This window comes from Mchenga conophoros, linkage group LG11, assembly GCF_057382185.1.
Source record: "Mchenga conophoros isolate Kocher_MC1m ecotype Shallow Benthic linkage group LG11, M_conophoros_male_GT1.1, whole genome shotgun sequence".
Classification (NCBI taxonomy): Eukaryota; Metazoa; Chordata; class Actinopteri; order Cichliformes; family Cichlidae; genus Mchenga; species Mchenga conophoros.
The window spans coordinates 8,325,594-8,343,750 of NC_140536.1; the positions used below are offsets into that span (position 1 = coordinate 8,325,594).

The 18,157-nt window shown below is 39.4% G+C and overlaps 1 protein-coding gene across 3 annotated transcripts; it reads left to right on the forward strand.

Annotated features, from left to right (window-relative positions):
• Positions 1 to 674: 674 nt before the first annotated feature.
• On the forward strand, positions 675 to 17,635 carry LOC146563549 (uncharacterized). 3 transcript variants are annotated; one of them, XM_085290723.1, is made up of 4 exons: positions 675 to 1,051; positions 12,249 to 12,758; positions 14,919 to 15,428; positions 15,589 to 17,635. In XM_085290723.1, exons 1-4 carry the CDS (start codon positions 937 to 939, stop codon positions 16,833 to 16,835), a joined length of 2,382 nt encoding a protein of 793 aa, XP_085146849.1. In that variant the 5' UTR covers positions 675 to 936; the 3' UTR covers positions 16,836 to 17,635. The 3 variants fall into 3 exon arrangements, with proteins under 3 accessions (XP_085146849.1, XP_085146848.1, XP_085146850.1); XM_085290724.1 differs by lacking the exon at positions 675 to 1,051 and adding an exon at positions 9,707 to 11,251; XM_085290722.1 differs by lacking the exons at positions 12,249 to 12,758; positions 14,919 to 15,428; positions 15,589 to 17,635 and adding an exon at positions 5,377 to 10,726.
• Positions 17,636 to 18,157: the final 522 nt, after the last annotated feature.

The window sequence follows — 18,157 nt, forward strand, 5'->3', positions numbered from 1 at the left end:
TATTGATGCTGATTCAGTTGTATGGTGCAAACAACATGGTTAAATGCAGCTGTTTGGGTTTAAGTCCGACCCAAGGTCCTTTGGTGTGTTTCCAGTTTTCCTGTGCAATACTCTCCTATCAAATAAAGGAAAAAAAGCTATCCAAAAATAATTTTGAAGAGGATAACCACTTGTGATATCCATTTACTCTGACTAAGATTAAAGGGGGAAAAAAAGACTAGAACAAATTTCAGGCTTTTATACATGGTAGTCTTTGAGATATTCATTTTCAAACATTTGCTCAGATTTTAATGTGTGCAAAAAAGAGCTAAAAATGAATGGACTGGCTTTCTGAAATATCAATATATCAAAAATGTATTTGATACATGACCCTAAAATTTCACAGGTCACCGAATTAAACTTTAACCCTGTGTACTGTTGATCAATTAGTATAAGTAAATATATTTTATTCTCTAAGGTGTTTTTTTAAAAATCTTTTCAAATAGGTAACTAGTTCCAATCAACTGCAGTATATATGTAACTTTAGTTTTAGTGGAGAACAGCTCCTCCTCTTCTGCAACAAGTGGAAAAGTTTGTGAGGGCGTTTGTTTGTCAGAGTAATGCACCACCACCACCACTGGCGTCGCTGCAGGGTGATAACTTCGTGTTGAGGCAAATAAAAGAGAAGAAGAAGACACTTCCGCTGAGGGGAAGGATAGGCGCACTGCGCAGGTGTTCTGACTACAGCTCGCCTTTATATGTACACCAACCGCATTATTAAAACGGTTAATGATACTTCTCCGTTATATTTTAGCGAACTAGACTTATATTACACACTGTTTTCACTCCCGTGGAGCTGACTGAGTGGTAAAAAATAATTTGTATTAAAAAAAAACAACAACAACGGTGGCGCTGTTAAGCTAACAAGCACTAGCGCCACCAAGCAGCCACGCCAAGATGGAGGGATCTGCTTCCTCGGCCAGCGTAGAGGACGGAGCTGAAAACAAACGCCATGCTGACGAAGGGACACCTGAAGAGAACGCCGGTCCATCGACTGAAGAAACCGCTGACAGTAAGCACCCATCAACAGGCCGTGACTTAAACATTTACGTTAACACAGCATCAGTGCGTTCCTGTGCATTGTCTTCCTGCACTCCATCAATAGGAAAATGTAAATATTTGACTTGAAGGCAGATTTAAAAAGTGCTCTTTTAACACCAGTAACAAATATAAAGTTACCAGTTCGAGTTAAAGGCTTCCCAGCATTTTCAGTGGGGCGTATTGAACAAACAGCGCCAGCCCTGGTCAAAGTTAATACTCAGCCATATGGATCGAAAATTATGTGACCGCTTTGATAATCTAGTCTTATGACATTGAATCAGGGCATTGCCAGAAGCAAATCTATGTATTGCCGGAAACATGCTTTTTCTGTAATCCTACTAAATAATATAAATGTTTGGTCAGGCCATAAATAGGGAAGTGCTCAATCTGCGGTATCTCCAGGTTCCCCCCCCCCCCCCCCCCCCCCGCCGCCCAATAATAATCTTTCCCTTGGTATTTATTTCATTTGCTTTAACAATCTGGCACTCTTAATAGAAGATTAACGTAAACGGATTTTAGATTTAGAACTAGTTTTAAATTAGACTTTTCTGATTATTGTTTTATCAGTACACAAACTTTAGCAATCAACGGAAGGAAGTTTTGTTTTCCTGAGCATGGTTGTGTAACAACTAAAGCATTGCTTGTTGTGTTTTGTTTTAGATCAATAGGAAATATTTATTTAAACAGCAAACAATACTACTCATACAGTTTCTCTTGGCTGTTTCCATCCAAAGCATTTAGTATACTTTTACGTGTATATGTAGGTGGAAGCAGAATATCTTCACTACTTTTACGCCTCGACTTCTTCCTGTTGAGACATCAGACTAAAGTTTCAGCAGGTCAGCAGGCAGATTGTCACTATTCCTTTGTATTAGAGCTGGGCGATAGAACAATAACGATATGTATCGCGATATAACTTTTACTCGATAGAGAAATTAAGCTATCGCGATAGACCTCGCTGCTCTTGTCCTCAAAAAAAAAAAAAATAGGTCAGCCAATCCAAATTAAGTAGCGCAGAGCCGAACCAATCACAGCCGCAGCGTCACGTCGCGTGACTTGTTACGTACAGCACAAGTGCCAAGCCGTGTGTTTGTTTGGGAAGCAGCCAGCGGGTAATGGAGGAAATGAGTGTGCCGACTAGAAAAATCAACCGAGCGTGACCGAAGAGAAAACAGATGATGGTTGCAATGCCGGAGAGATTGTCGAACGGAAGAGCCATAGAAGTTCCGTAGTGTGAAGGTATTTCGGCTATTTCAAGTCTGACAAAAAACAGAGTAGCGTGCACTGTAAATTGTGCCGAAAGCAAGTCTGGAAATACAATAAAGCGGTGCATGCGTCACACTGTGCGCCACGTTATTGTTTCGGTGAAATGAATTTCTACAATACTGTTACTGTTAATTCTACTCTCTGCAGTGTTTAAATGCTTACATATACACACAGTTACTGTCCCTCCACACATACGACTCGGTTCTGCTTCTATGCCCCAGCTTTGTTTACTTTTTCCCACCGAGGCTTCTAGACTTCTGATTGGCCAACATTTCTGCACGGTTAGGAATCTAGCGCCACCTGCTGCTTTGGCATGTTCATAGCAGCGTTTTCCTTCATTTCTGCCTTTATGTGTGGACGGGATTATTTTTTAAAACGAAAACGGAAAATCTCCGTTTTCAAAAATACCCGTGTACGTGTGGACGTAGCCTCAGTCTCTGACTGGAAGCGCTAATTCGTCATTCGGCTTTTGTCAGACTAAAGTAACTGTTAAAACTGTTTGAAAAGCTAAGCTATACAACAAGGAGAGATTGAGAATTTCCTTTTAGTTCTCAGTTTATTTGATATTGACAAAAGTTAGTCAGTTTTGTCTGTTCTTCTGTAAAACAAACTAAGATTTATTTTTAGAATTAATATTTTGTTTCTAAGTGGAATTGACAATTTAGTCTGTTTCATTTGTTCTATTTTGAAACTTAAACGCTTTAGCGGCTGTCTTTTGTGTAGTTTGCAATATTTGCCTTTATTTATCTGAAAAAGTCTCATGTTCCTTAAGTACATCTACCCTGTTGAACTTATTATGGGAAATAAATATTTAAATAAAAACAAGCTGCTGATTATTTCACATTTTACTTGTGAGCAACGGCACATTTAAATCTTACAAATATAGTTATTTGGCTTATATCGTGATAGATATCGTTATCGCCTGAAATGAAAAAAACATATCGTGATATGAAAAAATCTCATATCGCCCAGCTCTACTTTGTATCCATAAGAAAAGCTTCAATAGGGACATGTTTTTAACACATAAGAAGCACTGCACTTTACAGAGTAACAGTTGTGGTTCACTGCTCTAAATTTCAGAAATATGCGTTAAAAATCTGTTTGGATTGAGTTTTGTTGAAAAACACAGCCTTTACTTATTAATTCTCTAAACGTTTAAATATGAGTTGACATTAAATGAGATTAGGGCTGGGCCATATTATACCGTTCACGGTAATACCGGTATAATGTTAGGCAACGATAGGAAAATGAATTATCGCGATAGAATATGAGTAAAACGCGCATATGCGCAGTGCCTTTGTTTTCATACGCACATGGCCGATTGTTGAGTGAAACAGATGAACCAGAATTGGTTTGTAAAAATGGTGCAACTTCAGTGATGTGGAACTGGTTTGGTGTTTGTCCGTCAGATACACGACAAAGCACATTTTTTTGCAGAACATGCAAGCGGCCGTCGTTATTGTCGTATTTGTCGGACTAAGATGCTCTTAAATCTGGGAGTAATCTGTGTCCTAAACTCCGTATCCTTCAGGTCAAACAAACACTGCAGCATCACTGGGAGTTAAAAACTGTCTAAATTCTTTCATCTTTAATGAAACGATCAGCATTGCTGCTTTACAAGGTGAAACTATGAAGTTTAACTTCCAGGCATCCATGAAAACAAAATGTATTACATTTAACGGAGTTAGAAGTTAGCAGGAAGCTAGCGGAAGTTAGCTCGCTAGTTTCGCTAGTTACCTAAGCATGATATAGCATGTTCTGACAGAGATTTCTGGAAAAATTCAAACGTACAGCTCTGCTATCACGTCCAACATAAATTAAGAGAGGAAACTAAACAGCAGTGACGTTTGTAGGGTTACTGAAGTTGGGCTAATTGGTATATAATGATGTGATACGTGATCGCTAGCGACACAGCTATGTTAGCATAACATAAACAGTGAAGCTGGAGGAGAACACTAACACTTTTCCACTTATAAAAGTTAACGTTAAAGTTCCTGATAGTTAGAGACAAATGCAATCGCATGGCAGGATGCTGTAAACGGACCAAACTTCAGTCAGGAGAACAACTGAGATAATCCATCCACAATACGAGGTTAGTCATTAATATACTGCAACAACATGGGAATAGAGCAGAATTCAACATTAATGAATCAATGGTACAGAAGTGGAGGAAGCAAGAAGAATGAGTTTAATAAAATTTGATTCTGACTGCTTTGTTTCGCTTAATGTGCCTTATAATCCCGTGCACCTTATGGTCCGAAAAATGTGTACTGCACACTGCAGTTTAATGTTGCAAAGCAACTCTTTTTAACTTCAGTGGATATTATACATGGTTATGCTCAGGATATGTCAGCCCATTTCTACTGGAAATGCCTTTTGGTTAAACTTTCAGCAAGGAATTTGCATTTGCACTGTTACATTTTTATAAAGCTTTAATGTACATAAAAACCAGCTTCTTGTTTAAGTGAAAATAAATGGAAGGTTTTCTTTTTGCGCTAGTAATGTTGTGGAGTTGTATTTTGTCTCGCATCAATTATATCGTCGGTTATATCGTTATCGCAAATTTTCAAATATATATCGTGATAAATATTTTTGGCCATATCGCCCTGCTCTAAATGAGATTTTATCTAAACATGGTTGTCCACAGTGTGCAGGTGCTTTGCGGACATTCGTTAACCATTTACCATGTCTATTAAAAAAAAAAAAATGCAACTACAGCAACTGTATTAAATAACAAAATAATTCATCTTCAAGGTATTTTAGCCCTAAACAGTGTATTTGCACCTCAGTAATGACACTTTTTTTTGTTGTTGTTTTTTTAATAAGTGTTATTTTTCTCCTATCATTTCTTTGTTTTATATGGAAATTGTGCAGTTGTGTGATTATACTGTAAGCTCAAGTTACTTTAAAATAAAGACATGTTTGCGCCTCTGTTTTTTGTTTTGTTTTGTTTTTAAATTTCCTTTCTTTTTTTCTTCTCTGAAAACAGGAGTGGCTTTGACCTCCTCTTTTCCCCTTTTCTATTTTTAGGGAGTGGGGTTTTCTGCTGTCAGCATTGTGGAGAAGGCTTCAGAGAGGAGGCAGCCTTCTTGAAGCATTTGCGTGAACATCCACAAGAAAGCATGTATTTGGACAAGCACATGGATGAGTTACATGATGGAGAAAAGGACAATGAAGCGCTTCACTTTTGTTCTTTATGCTCATCCTCATTTATTGACCTGAGTGAATACCACTTGCATATGGAGAAGAACCATGATCAGATCTCTCAAAAGGAGACTGGTATCCGGATTAATGCTGCCATAGCAAAGCAACAAACTTATGAATGTCAGGACTGTGGGAAATCTTATGGTGTGATTGGACACTTTCTCAACCATCAGCGCTCACACAGACAACCCTCCAAATCAGTTTTTCATGACCTTCAGCATTTGAAAAAGAAGTCGTTTCAGTGCGAATCTTGTGGGAGAAATTATTCTCGTGCTTCAGCTCTTGATGCCCATCGTCGTTGTCATGAGGAAAAGTTGATTAAGCCCAGAAACAGGAGTTCAGGAGATGCAATTCCAGCTGGGGAGTCATTAGCAGAAACAAAGGCAGGTGAAAGTCAAACGGAGGATTATTCTGAAAAGGTTTTTACATGCTCATGTGGGAAAGCTTTTTCTGCCCTGATGCGACTTAAGACTCATCAGAGATTTAGCCGCAATAGTCAGTGCTCTCCTGAAGAAATGAAACAAAAGCCAAAGAAGAACTGCAACGAGTTTTACTGCAGCGAGTGTAAAAAGGGTTTCAGTGGCCATATTGCTCTCTTTAACCATCAGCGATGGCATGCCAATCATGGTGATAATTCTGCAAAAAGGTTCCCATGTGAGGAATGTGGAAAAGTGTTCATGACTCTTACGTTCTACTACAGGCATCAGCGCACTGCACACAGTGACGAAACCCCAGCAAAGTCATTTCACCATCAGCTGTGCCAGCTACAGAAGAAGGCATTTGAATGTAAAGATTGTGGGCTAAAGTTCTCCAGGTCTTCGGCACTTCATTCTCATCAGCTTCATCACACAGATGTTTTTAGAGAAACTGAGAAGGAGGCCCAGATGTGTTCCTCTCTACCTCAAGACCAAATGGCAGAAAGCGGAAGACCAGAGATTGACTTGGAAACGTCTACAGAAGGAAAAGTGCAGCTGGACAGTTTGCCTCCGACCAACATGACTGAAGAGTTGTACATAGTTGAGACTGATGAAGACATGGAAAGTTATGAACCCGGTGACTTTAACGTACAGGTGATCAGTGCAAGTGAGTCTGAGGATGAGCCACCCCAAGATCTGAATCCTGACCTGGAGCTGGTGTGTGAATCCGATCAGGAGGGAAGAGATGACAGTGATATTGTTTCCAAACCAGAAATGGACTTGAAAATTGTACAAATTGATTTTGAGCAGGCTGATGAGCCGATTGCACTGATAGCGAGGGAAGCTGAGAATAAATCAGCAGAAGACAGGTTTGATTGTCCAGAGTGTTATCGCTGGTTTTCTAGTTCTTCATCGCTGCGTGTTCACAGAATGTGGCATGGCGTTTATAAGAGAAGACAGCAGGCACAAGGTCAGTCAGCGCCTTTTTACACATGTGACACTTGTGGTCATGAAGCAAGTAGCTTTGAGGCACACTGCCATCACATACAGACCCACGGTGGTCAGATGCCAAGCAGCGATGCATTTCAGGAGGTGGAGGGATTAGAGAAGAAAAATCTGACGTGCAGTGAATGCGGCAAAGTTTTCTCTCGTTTGTCTGCTTTGGTCTCTCATCAGTTGCATCATCCCAAAAGAAAACAGTTCCAGTGCCCAGATTGCACAATGTCTTATTCGCATGCAGCTAGCCTGTTTAACCATATGAAAACCTGCTCTGCACAAAAAAAGGAAAATATTTCAGTCGGTAAGAAAGAATACAATCCAAAGAAAACCCTACTGGGCCCAAAGATCTATCATTGTGAGCAGTGTGGAAAGGGATTTTGGTCTTTAGGTGCTTTCTCACACCACAAGCAAAATCCGACAGAGTGTGCAGATTTGAGGCTGAGAAAAGGTGTCCCGGGATCCTCTGTTAATGGACACCAACGCTCTAGCATGAAGGTTGCATGTCCGGTGTGTGGCAGAAAATTTCGGCACAGAGGCATCATGACATTGCACATGCGAAAGCATGAAAATGGAAATCACAAATGCGAACTCTGCAACAGGTCATTCCGCCTTTTTTCCAGCCTCCTTAGACACCAGGTAGTGCATAATGACCAGTTGCTCCCACCACCCATCAAGTCTTTTCAGCATCAAGTTGAACAGCTGAAAAAGAACACCTACAGCTGTCCTGACTGTGGGAAGTTGTTTTCACGGGCCAAAGCACTGCAGTTTCATATGAAAAGCCATGGCTATGAGAGTGGGCATTCTCCATCATCATCGTGGTCCAGAGTCACGCTGGAGGATCTACAGTGCGCTACATGCCTTGCACATTTCAACAGCAAGGTCTCTTTAAGGGTTCATCAGAAACTGTGCATTAAAAGAGACAATCAAGTCGTTGCAAATACAGAAAACGATGATGCTCTAAGATTGTGCGAAGGCAGCGTGGATGCTAGCACATGGGAAAGCTCTGACCAGTCAAAGGTACGTACACCAGTAAAGAGTGAAATGGATGGCACGGAACCAGAGATGGAAAATGACACAGGTGAAGGAGAACTGGAAAACCCAACTGCATCCAATATGAAATACAAATGCAAAAAATGTGACAGAAGCTTTTCAGTAGTTGGGGCTTTAAATTTTCACAAAAGAATTCATGCTGAGGGCTACAGGTCTTTACCAAAATCCAAACTGGCCATTTCTACAATGTTAAAAAAACCTAAACAAGAAGAGCAGGGTAAAGGACTGTTTCACTGCTCTGAATGTGGGAGACGGTTCATGTCTAACTCAGCCCTGGGCTCCCACAAACGATGGCACAAAGAAAAGAAATCTTCGCGGTCCCTGCTAAAAGATGATGATTTGAAATCTCTTAACCACAAAACCATAGATGGAACTTTTCAGTGCAAAAACTGTGGCAAACAGTTTTTTAATCACCGCGTTCTGCAGCGCCACCAGATGTTTAATCCACCATGTCAAAGCAAAGCTGTACCAGAGCCAGATTTGAGCAGCAACGAACCAGGCAAGACATTTGTGCAAGATTTACTTCCAGCCAAGCACAGTAAAACTTTAGAGACGGGAAACGAGGCGTTTGACCAGGCTCCAGAACAAGTCAAAATAAATTGCAGTGAGAGTGATGCCGTATTACTGGCACTGAAGCCAAAACCTCACCAGTGTCCCCTCTGCTCGATGACCTTTACTAAAGCAAGAGGACTACGTGCTCACAAATGGCAGGCCCACGCAAAGAGCACAAAAGGCAAACGCAAAGCTGCTTTGCGCAGAAAAAAAGAGCCTGTTGCCTCAAGTAGTGAGATGAGGAAAACTGGAGATTCATCAGCAGCAGATAACACCAGTGTGATGTTAAAAAGTAGCACAGTTGACAGAGATTGGATGAAAATCACATTGGATTCTCCTGTGAAATTGTGTCCAGACTCCAGGGAATGGGGCATTTCTGAAGGCGCCCCCAACTTTAAGAGAGTTTACCTGGATGTGAAGCAGGAGTCGAAACTGGATAATCAAACTCCTAGAGCTGCAGCTGAGGTTCCTCCACAAGTCAGCTGTGTATCGGAGAACACAGCCAAATGCTTCTTCAAGTGTGATAAGTGCGGGAAAGCTTTCCAAACGGAGGAACAATTAGGGACCCATAAGGCAAAGGCACAGAGTCGGCCTTACTCCTGTGCTCTGTGCTGCCAAGGCTTTTGGACTGAGAATCAGCTACATCAGCACCTTGCTTGGCACGACGAAGTCCGCTGCCGTCTGCCGAATGAGGTACGCTATAGACTGAGTGCTGCTATGACCTCAAAGCCTCTAAAACCCAATCCCCCCGCTGCTGACAACAGAGAAAAGTTTTTCCCATCTTCTAAAGTGATTCGGCCTACGCTCAACTCAGCGGGCCAGTCACAAAGTAGCCATAAGTGCCAACACTGTGGCAAAGCCTTTCTTTCACCGACCGAATTACAGAAACACAAAACGGAGCAGTGCAGCAGCAGTGACTCATACCATTGCTCCGTTTGCCCCAGGACCTTCCGTGAAATCCAAGACCTCATCGAGCATCACCAGGAATGTATCAGCGATTACAAAAAACAAAGCGATGCTCCTGCTGCTGTCTCTGCAGGAGATTCCAATGGCCTTACCTGCCTTGAATGTGGAACTACTTTTTGTCAAGAAACTGATTTGCACCAGCATTATATTGAACACACCCACAGAGTGAATTAAAGCAAAGAAACCTGAAAAGACCTGAAACAATGACTCTGTACATAGATGCTGGCTTTTCTGAAACTTCTAAAAATCTTTGTTAGAAAATTTCTTTTTTGCACCTTTTACTTTGGCTAAATAGTTCCTAATTTGTTCGTATAGTTTTTGAGATTCGTTGTACTTAAACATGTAACACTGGACTAGTATATGCTGAGCAGAACTGGCAGGTAAAATCGGTAACAGAGATCACTCTATCCCGTTATTAAGTTGATGTTAGTTCTATTTTGACCTGCACCACAAATCAAGACCAAGCAACCAGACAGCACCAGAAAGAGCTGCACTGTGCAAGAGTTAAGTTTAATGATCTGACTGGTGGCGGTACAAATGTGAAAATACACAGTGTTGTTTTTTTGGGGGGGAGCACTGATGTCATAGATCTCATATTTTTTTGCTGTTTTAAATTGACCTGTTGTGAATGTAAATTGAACTTGATTAATTTCTTTGGGGACCACTGTCTTTCATTTTCAGACAAATTTATGCATGTAAATTGCCCAGAGAAATGAAAAATGCTGTTGACACACTACTTGCAAAGTGTAGAAAGACATGCTAAACAATGTTGCGCCACACGCATGTGCTAATTTTGCTGCTGTTTTTGTTAAGAACTGATGTTTTGTTGAAGGATGATTGACGTTTTGCATATTTTACAGAAAGATAAAGAACCTGAAATTCAGCAATGCGTATTCTTTACATAACCTGGTAGGAAAAACAAAATTCTTGTCTAACATCACTTGGTCACTTCCATTATTATAAACTATACTACGTTCATTGTATGCTTTGTACAATGCATTACGCATTAACTGATTTATAAGCTCCTCTGTTGATTCTTTATAGTGTTATTTCTATTGTGTGATAAAATATTCATTACTTAAAGTAGCAGTTATGTTCTTGTAGTATAGTTCTAAGTAGTTTGTTATATTTATTTGTTTTTTATTCCTAGAAGTCAAAGAAGTTGAAAATAAACGAACTTGTTTTTGCCATGATTAATGGTTGTGTGATTAATTCAGTCAGTCTGCATATTCTAGTCATGTCTGGGTTGTTAATATTGTTGTTTCCCATTTCACGATTACTTAGCTTATGAATATGCCAATATGCGGGTGACATAAATTGCTCTCGCATTACTACATTTCATATCTAGCATGTATTAAATAGAACACCTTGATGTGTCAAAGGAGCAAACTAAAAGTTTGCTACTAAAACAATGTACAAATAAGTAAAAGCATGTGTTGTTGATCATATTAGTTAAGGCTCTGCAGTGATATAGGTCCAGTTTCCTCCAATTTAAAGATGTTTGCAGTGCCTGCTGTAGCACTGATCAACAAACATTTTGTTCCTGGGATTCTTTCACCTGTACTTCCACTAATTTCACTTACTGACTCCAAATATGAGAGCTGTTTTCTTCTAGCTTCACGTTTTTTGTCGCTGTGATGTTCCACTGATTCACTGGATAACAGGACTGGACAGAAATGGAGATGCATCTCAGTGTTTAAGACATCAGTGCACTAAAGGTGATTTTCTTGGTCCTGATGAACATGAACTGATGCTTCATGATGAGTTCAAAAGGGAAAAGTAAACCAGCTGAATCAGCAGCATTCAAGCATGTTGTTTCTTGGCAGTCACATAGCTGTTAATAGTGCTGAGCTTGTGGATAAACATGCTGAAAGTATATCAGATAACGAGTGCCAGAATGTCACTGAAGATGCACTTTCTACATTTTCTCCACCAGATCTGTGTGATGTCAGCGATAAGTGCCGCTAAAGATTTAACCAAAATATGAAAGTGATGAAAAACTGATATCAGGGAAAATTGAGTCAGAGCATGATGAGTGACCACTGTTGGTTCTTGCAAAGAGAAATGAATGTGCAGTAAAATCCAGTGCCTCAAACATCTCTGAGCACCCTGAGCATGCTTGTTTTTATTTTTAGCTAAATTGATAGAAATATGCTTAAATGCAACTCCGGTGTCGTCTTTAAGAAAAAAAACACAAAAAACAATTTTGTTGGCAAATAGTTTAAATCCCAGATATAGTGTCAGTATATTGTTATTAAAAAATATTGAAATGGCAACGTGACTCTCAAAAACCTAATGTGTAGGCTTAAATCAGATTTCTTATCTAAAATCAGTGTAAAAAAAATTCTCAGTGGCAAACAAGAAAATATTTGAATACATCAGTGTAATCAGGAGGTGCTAAAAGATGTCTTTACTGTCAGTGCTTGGAAATCAGTATTTTTATGCTTAATTTTAGGTTGTTTTTTTTTTTTTTTTTAAATTTCCTATTTAAGTTTATTTGAGTTTCGGTTTTGGGGGGGTTTAGGGGTTTTTTGCACAATTTTTTTTTTTTTTTTTTTTTTTTTTGCTGACGTGATCACTTTCTAATGCCTGCTGAAACAGAATAATTTATCTCAAACTGTCAAAATAAAATATTACTCAGACTTTCCATGTAAAACACAAGCTGCCATAATAATCTACATGGTAATTAAAATTTTCTCCTGTTGCTCTTTGCAGATAAAGAACTCAGTGTTGAATGTAAGGACTGTGGGCTGAAGTTTGCACAGCAGGAGCTCTATGAGACTCACCTGCACCAGCACGCTGTGGAAGACGAGGAAACTCCGATGGAAGAGGACAGAACAGCAGAAACAGTCTCTGAGAGAGCAGACGATGTAGAAAGCAGAGATGAAGATGTGAGAAATACACTTAGACAGGGTTACACCTGCGTGACCTGTGGAAAGAATTATAAATACCGTGTTTCGTTCCAAAAACACCAGCGTCTCCACAGGAAGAGGACCTCTAAAGGAGATAAAACAAATGCAAACATGCAAGAGGAGACGAGAAAAGAAGACAATGTGGAGAGAAGTGAAGTTGAAGGCCCAGGCGAGGATGCAATGACTGCAGAGCGTGACAGCTCTGTGGAGTCTGATTGTACAGAGCCTGTGTGTCACTCAAAGGTTTCCAAACTATCTGATGGGTCTGAATCAGAAGATGTACGATCGCAAACCAGAGGAGAGGTGGACGAGAGTGAGTCATAGCATGCGAACATGCACACACATAGATAAGTGGTAATAAGAGTGCTCGGATTCTGATCTTAGGTGATGACATGCCAGTTCTTCACACGTCTCCAAGCTGACCATCTCAAGTTTGCCTGAAAAATAATTCAAAGAGGGGAGTTATACTTATTAACAGGAAGTAAGCAAAATTCCAGGTCTCTACTGGCCTTAGTTTTCTTTGAAAGAAATTTGCTCGAAGTCCCTAAAATATTTGTTTTACTGACAGATCTGAAATGCTGTTGTTTTACAGGCAGGGAACTGAGATTTTATGTACAATTTTTCATACAAAAGGCTCAAAATATTCTTTAAAAGAGTCAATTTCAGGTGAAAAAAAACACATTTTCATCCAGCTATGACACTGTTGCACCAAATCTAAATGAACTTGTTTGTAAATAACAAGTTCCTTTTAATATTACATCCAAAGTTTGTCATGATGATCGCTCTGATTTTCCTCAAAATAAATTCTTTATATCCATGCTTAAATTTGGCAGCCAGAGTCTATAATACATTCTAAGATTTCCTGATTTAAGATTAAGAGTCTAAATTTCACGTGGTGCTTTTTATTTACAAGGTGAGATAGCATGCTTACGAAATTTTATAGACCACAACCCAGTGTAAGGTTTATGCCACAGCTGCTGTAGATTACGTTTTGGTAATTACCAAATCGTATTTTATTTGTCTGTAATGTGCAAGCTCTTTTATCAAAATTATATTTTTAATGCTATAATATAATTATTGCTCTACTCCATGTATTTTAAAATTGACTGCTTTACAAAAGAGCTGAGAAAAAATATAAAGTATGTTATTATTTGGTTAAGATGGCAAATTACAGTCATTTACTTGTATTTGTGAATAGATGAGTTCTTTTTAGTGTTTGAATGATTAATTTCCGAGTTCTTAAAGAAATCTCGTGTGCAGCTGAAATCTGGGTGTAAAAATGCAGACCCCAGTTTATTTTCCTAATCTCTAAAGTTTTGGAGTTTTCTTGTTTTTATGACAAGTGATGTAATAAATGTAAGCACTGTAACTTTTGAGGCAGTTTGATAAATTGCATTTTCACATTTATATTAAATTATTGCTACGATAGAATTCTTAATCAAGAATAATCTCACCAATGATGCTGAATCATTCGGCTATTAAACTAAACAGAAACCATAACTACTCCACCACAGTGTTTATTTCTTTTGCAAGAACATAATACATATCAAACTAAGTGAGTGCAACACATTCACTTTCCTCAATTGTTTGTCTTCAGTGTTAATAAAACAAATGTTATTCAAAAGTGTTTCCAGTCACAAAATATGTAATTCTCAGGATTTTGATGTTGTTCTCCTTAAATACATATCTGTGTCCAGAGGTGGAATCATGAACTTGTGTTTTTGTGTTGTAACGGCATTCAGCACACATCTGTTCTTTCTGTGCAGAAAAATCTACTTGCTGCATGATTCAGTTTAAATTCTTATAAAATGGGAAAATGAGCAAAAACATGATCTTAAATTTAACAGGAACTTTTGTGTGTCAGAAGCTGTAAATTAAAATCTGGTTTCTGCAGGATTCCAGATCTGCTGTCAGAGGCTGGACATCCAACAATTTTAAGTACTTCAAGCATCTATCGCTGAATGTTAATTTGAGCTACACTCCTTCCTGAGGGTTTATATTTATAGAGCTTTGGTATCAAATATTTAAACATGTAAAGAACCTAGCTCAGATGACTTGACTGGATAGTGGGATATTAAAATAGGTCCTCAAAAATGATAGAAAAACATAACAAAAAACACCTACTTTCTTCTCCTGAAATACTTAAGTGGAGTCCAACCTGTACTTTTTGTTTTGTTGTTTTTTTTTTCTTGTTTGTTAAAATTTTAGCAGTTTAAAGAGTAATGTTAAAAATTGTGCAAGTTTTCCACAGACTGTGATCAGTTGGTTGCTTTACATCAGATGGTAACTTTGTGACTGAGCTGTCCTCCTGAATTTGAGAGAAACTTTCAGATGATGAAAAACAGAACGATCATTTGTCTAAAATAATTTATAAAATCATAACAGGTTTATTCTACTTCTTCATACTTACCCTAAACATTTAATCCATGTCAATATTTTTTGTACTTAAAATTTCTCCTGTTGCTCTTTGCAGATAAAGAACTCAGTGTTGAATGTAAGGACTGTGGGCTGAAGTTTGCACAGCAGGAGCTCTACGAGACTCACCTGCACCAGCACGCCGTGGAAGACGAGGAAACTCCGATGGAAGAGGACAGGACAGCAGAAACAGTCTCTGAGAGAGCAGACGATGTAGAAAGCAGAGATGAAGATGTGAGAAATACACTTAGACAGGGTTACACCTGCGTGACCTGTGGAAAGAAGTATAAATACCGTGTTTCGTTCCAAAAACACCAGCGTCTCCACAGGAAGACGACCTCTAAAGGAGATAAGACAAATACAAACATGCAAGAGGAGACGAGAAAAGAAGACAATGTGGAGAGAAGTGAAGTTGAAGGCCCAGGCGAGGATGCAATGACTGCAGAGCGTGACAGCTCTGTGGAGTCTGATTGTACAGAGCCTGTGTGTCACTCAAAGGTTTCCAAACTATCTGATGGGTCTGAATCAGAAGATGTACGATCGCAAACCAGAGGAGAGGTGGACGAGAGTGAGTCATAGCATGAGAACACATTTTATTATTATTATTAGTGTTTACTGCACCCTTGCTTAACAGCATGTCAGCATGATACTACATCTTCACAATTTACACTAAACATTTAATCAGTACCAATACTTACTGTACTTAATAACTTTTTTTTCCTTTGTAGATGAGGAGCACAGAGTTGAATGTAAGGACTGTGGGCTGAAGTTCACACAGTGGGAAAACTACGAGACTCACCTGCACCAGCACGCTCTGGAAGAGGAGGAAGCAGAGATTGAAGACCACATGGTAGCAGAACTAGTGCCAGAGAGAGAAGATGCTGGAGAAAATGGAGATGAAAGCATGATTGGTAATACAGCTGAGTGTGATGAGAGCGATTCAGCCCAAACAGGGACCTCAGACCCGATTCAAAGCTTTGGAGTTTCCACCGCCTCAGTGAAGAATGCACCTAGAAAAGATTATGTTTGCTCGATCTGTGGAAAGATTTACGCGTACCTGGTTTCTTTTAAAAAACACCAACAGCTGCACGAAAACGAGTCCTCTGCATCAGCGAAACCTCCGGACGAGTCAATTTTGCGCCAGTACGAGTGTCCAGATTGTGGGATGCTATTCATCAGACGAACACGGCTAATCTCCCACCTGAGAGTTCACAGAGCAAGCATTTCATTAAAATCAGCCCCTCACAGATGTGATACTTGTAACAAGGACTTTGCTTCTGCGGGGCTGTGGTTGGCTCACGCTGAGCTACATAAACAGAATCCATTTTGGTGTTTGAGCTGCACTCGCGGCTTTAGAGATGAAGCGTCACTAGACAAACACCTGCAAAATCACTATCACAGGCACGGGAGCCTCCGCACGTCTGCACAACCCACAAGTCACTTCAGCAACCATGGCGGAGCTAAGCAGAGCTTCTCCAATCCCGGAAAGGTAATTTCGCATCAAAAACAGCATCGTACCAACTCTGTGAACCTGGGAGGTTTGATTCAAAGAAGTGCTCTTCTCCCTTGTGTTGAAGAAGAGCCAGAAATGAATGCAGACTTAAAAGAACGACCAGAGGAGGAGGAAAGCACACAGAAAACAGGGCTACAAAGCCCATGTGAGAAGATCGAGGATCGTGACAGATCTGACAAGTCAGACTGTGGAGAACCGGTGTTTCACTTTAAGATTTTGAGACAAGCTAACTTGGCTGATCTATCTGACGAGTCCAAATCAGGAGATGTACAGTCAAAAACAAGAAACGAGCCGGACGAGGCAGAGTCACAGGAAAGAAACGTGCACAGCGACCATAAGTACTGGGAATGGGAGTGCTTTGACTGTGATATGGGCTTTGATGATGTGGCAAAGCTGCACTCGCATTATATAAAACATGCAACTGGGGAGTTGCCTATACTGTGGGATAACACAGAGGGATGAGGTGTCACTGAAGCATTTGATTTCTCATCCCTGCTTCTGTTCAGATTTTTTTTAAGGACGTCACACAGCTGCTACAAAAAAACTTTTGCTCTTTTTTAAAACATTTTTTTTTACTTATTCCTGATGAATTTATTTTTAAAAATCATGCGTTACAGTACCCTAACAACAAATATCTACACCAAGGAGGCCTTTTTGAGGTATAGCCTCAATGTGCTTTGAGATTAAACTTTTTAAGGCATATTTTCAGTACGTAAAATCCAAGAGTCTGAGAAACATTCTTGAATTAAACAGGTCAAAGAAAAAAGGAAAACTTGAGTACAGCTGTCCACTCTGTTCCTTTAATGTTTTCCTTAAAAAAAAAAAAAAATCCTGGGGAATCCTTTCACTGCAGATGTTGACACGGAGAGGATTTTATGAATGTGCCAGTTGAGGACGTACAAGACATCTGTCTCTGAAATTAGACACACTGATCTTCATGTCTTCTTGCTCCTGTCACTTCATTCTCTCCTCTCTCCAGAGTTTGTGGAAGGTCACAGGTCACTGTGAAATGTGGATTACACACTGTTGTAGGAAATCTTCAGTTTTCTGTCGGTTTCCCACATAAAAACTCTTGAACACTGTCTCACTCACTGCTGGGATATTTATTGAATTCCAGCCTTTCTGTCCATCCGACTTTTATCAAGTAAATGGACAATATTCCTTCTCCCTCACCTCAATTATTCCAGTATCCAGAGGTGTGCACAGATATTTTGTGTGAGATGTTTTCCAAATAAAAAGGCATATTCTTTTATAGAAGTTTCTGAAGTCTGTTTTTATTTTTGACATTTTAAACGTATAATTAAACTCAGACACACAACTAACCAAATCGACATGTGCTTTTTCTGATGTAGTAAGTGGAGATGTTTTTTCTTCTAGTGATTAATTAGGTTTATGACTTCAAAAACGTTGAATTTTTTTTTGTTACTAGTTGCTGAAAATGGGCATCTGGATGCCTAATCAGAAATTCCATCCAGATATTGTCAAATAAAGCATTTCTGATCACTTTAATTGCGCATAAAATGGCAACCTATAAAGGAAGAATGATAAACGACTTCACTGATTTTAGAGTAAGTGTATTAATGAGCACTAAGATAGATAGTTGGCCAGTCTGCAACAGTCACTAGTTTGAAAAATGTAACAGTTCATGATATTCAGTGGTTTATTTAGTAATACAATGAGAGCTAATTGCACTAAAGAGACTTTTATGAGATTTCATGAATTATAAATTAAGCAAATAAGCACACAACTTCATAAGCTTCTGTACTTGCTGCTTCTAAGTCTAG

Bases quoted from the DNA above. Each gene is read 5' to 3' on its own strand.
- LOC146563549 (XM_085290722.1), top strand. From the start codon at position 937: ATGGAGGGATCTGCTTCCTCGGCCAGCGTAGAGGACGGAGCTGAAAAC. The intron at 1,052-5,376 runs GTAAGCACCCAT...TTCTATTTTTAG, and splicing joins GACTGAAGAAACCGCTGACA to GGAGTGGGGTTTTCTGCTGT.